The following is a 1,519-nucleotide window of genomic DNA, read 5'->3' as shown; positions in this document are numbered from 1 at the left end:
TTTAAAAAATACAAATCATGGAAAAACATCTGGTAATTTCTCTAAATTATGTGTACTGTTGTTAAATATTTTAATAATATGTATTGATGTTTTAATTTGATTTAATTTTCTATCCAATAGATAGTGAAAGTTTGCAGTCTGAGGTTTCTGGTACACATATAGATAATTTACAAAATTATGCCTCATCATCTTCGTCGTCATCATCTAATTTTAATAAAGTATCAAATATGTTTCGTAAGTTAATTTGAATTTTTATATTTCAACTATAACATTTATGCAGTTTAATTTTCATCAATTAATGTGGTTTAGAGCATTCTAGTGAGAAAAACAATGATTTTTCTTTGAGTTCTTCTCCAACATCGTTTAAGATTATGAACAAATTTACTGGGTGAAAAAATCAGAAAAAAGGTAATACATCTTACTGTGGTTCATACTTTTATACAGTTGAAATTGTGAAACTGTTGGTTTTTCTACTTCTAAATAAATGTTTGTTTATCATTTTATTTATTGAATCTTAAAAACTTAATTTTCATAAGTCTCAAATTCCTATTTTTTTTATATATATTGCAGCTGATGCAGTAATTCAAATTTCAGTAACACTTGAAAAAAATTACAAATATTGTCCAACGTGTGGCTCTGCAGGTTAGGATATTATTTTATAAATATTGATATTTTTAATATTTAGGTGAACTTTTTGAATAACTGTTTAATAAAAATATTCATCACAGCAAAAGATGCCCCTTTATCAAAATCCGATCTTGAGTCAATGCGAAGAAGTATTGATTACCGCATAAAAGAAGAGGCCAAAATAACTAGAACGTTATTTACCGCAGGTAGTTCTTATGTTGATGTCGAAAAAATATTACTTGAGCAAAAAATGACTGATTTGCCAAAAATTGACTTATCAAGTTTTACACATTTTGATGATGCATTGAAAAACGACATTGAATTATTCAAAAAAATGGTAATTATAAAATCTTAATAATATGTAGAATTTTCTTTTATTCTATCATATTTTATTTTTTTTAGAAATGTTTCATGGTGTTGAACGTAAAAGGTTCTGTGAAGTTATCTGAAAACCTAACAACTGTAATTCCGAAAATAATATCGAAGGCTGTGCAACTTCAATATAGTGCTTTCGGCAGAGAATGCAACGGTGTCAAGAAATTAAACTTCTCTGAGACTGAAACCTACAAATTGTTATTAGGTATAATAATCTTAAAGGCTACTCTTAGATTCATAATACACATATTTCTGTCTTATTTTATGAATAATATATTTTTTCATTTAGAAGTGCTTAATACAAAGTTTCCTGATACCAACAACAAAGAAATATCAAGCGTGGTTAGTCGTTGGTTTTCCGGTGCGAAAGACAGGGATGGTGGTAAGAAGGAGAGAAGCTTAAAAAAAATGAAGTTCAATAAAAAAGATGATGTTGTCCATGATTAATAATTTATATTTAAACAATAATTGTTCAATTTTTTTTTTATTTTAATACAGTTTGTAATTTTTAATTTTA

The 1,519-nt window shown here is 26.5% G+C and overlaps 1 protein-coding gene across 1 annotated transcript; it reads left to right on the top strand.

Annotated features, from left to right (window-relative positions):
• Positions 1–6: 6 nt before the first annotated feature.
• On the top strand, positions 7–1,449 carry LOC111034231. Its single transcript, XM_022315349.1, has 4 exons — positions 7–408; positions 571–964; positions 1,030–1,207; positions 1,292–1,449. Exons 2-4 carry the CDS (start codon positions 767–769, stop codon positions 1,447–1,449), a joined length of 534 nt encoding a protein of 177 aa, XP_022171041.1. The 5' UTR covers positions 7–408; positions 571–766.
• Positions 1,450–1,519: the final 70 nt, after the last annotated feature.

The sequence above is a fragment of the Myzus persicae genome, unplaced genomic scaffold (genome assembly GCF_001856785.1).
Source record: "Myzus persicae strain clone G006 unplaced genomic scaffold, MPER_G0061.0, whole genome shotgun sequence".
In the NCBI taxonomy this organism is placed as follows: Eukaryota; Metazoa; Arthropoda; class Insecta; order Hemiptera; family Aphididae; genus Myzus; species Myzus persicae.
Note: the sequence above shows the minus strand (reverse complement) of the source record. Positions and strands in the feature narration are given on the sequence as shown.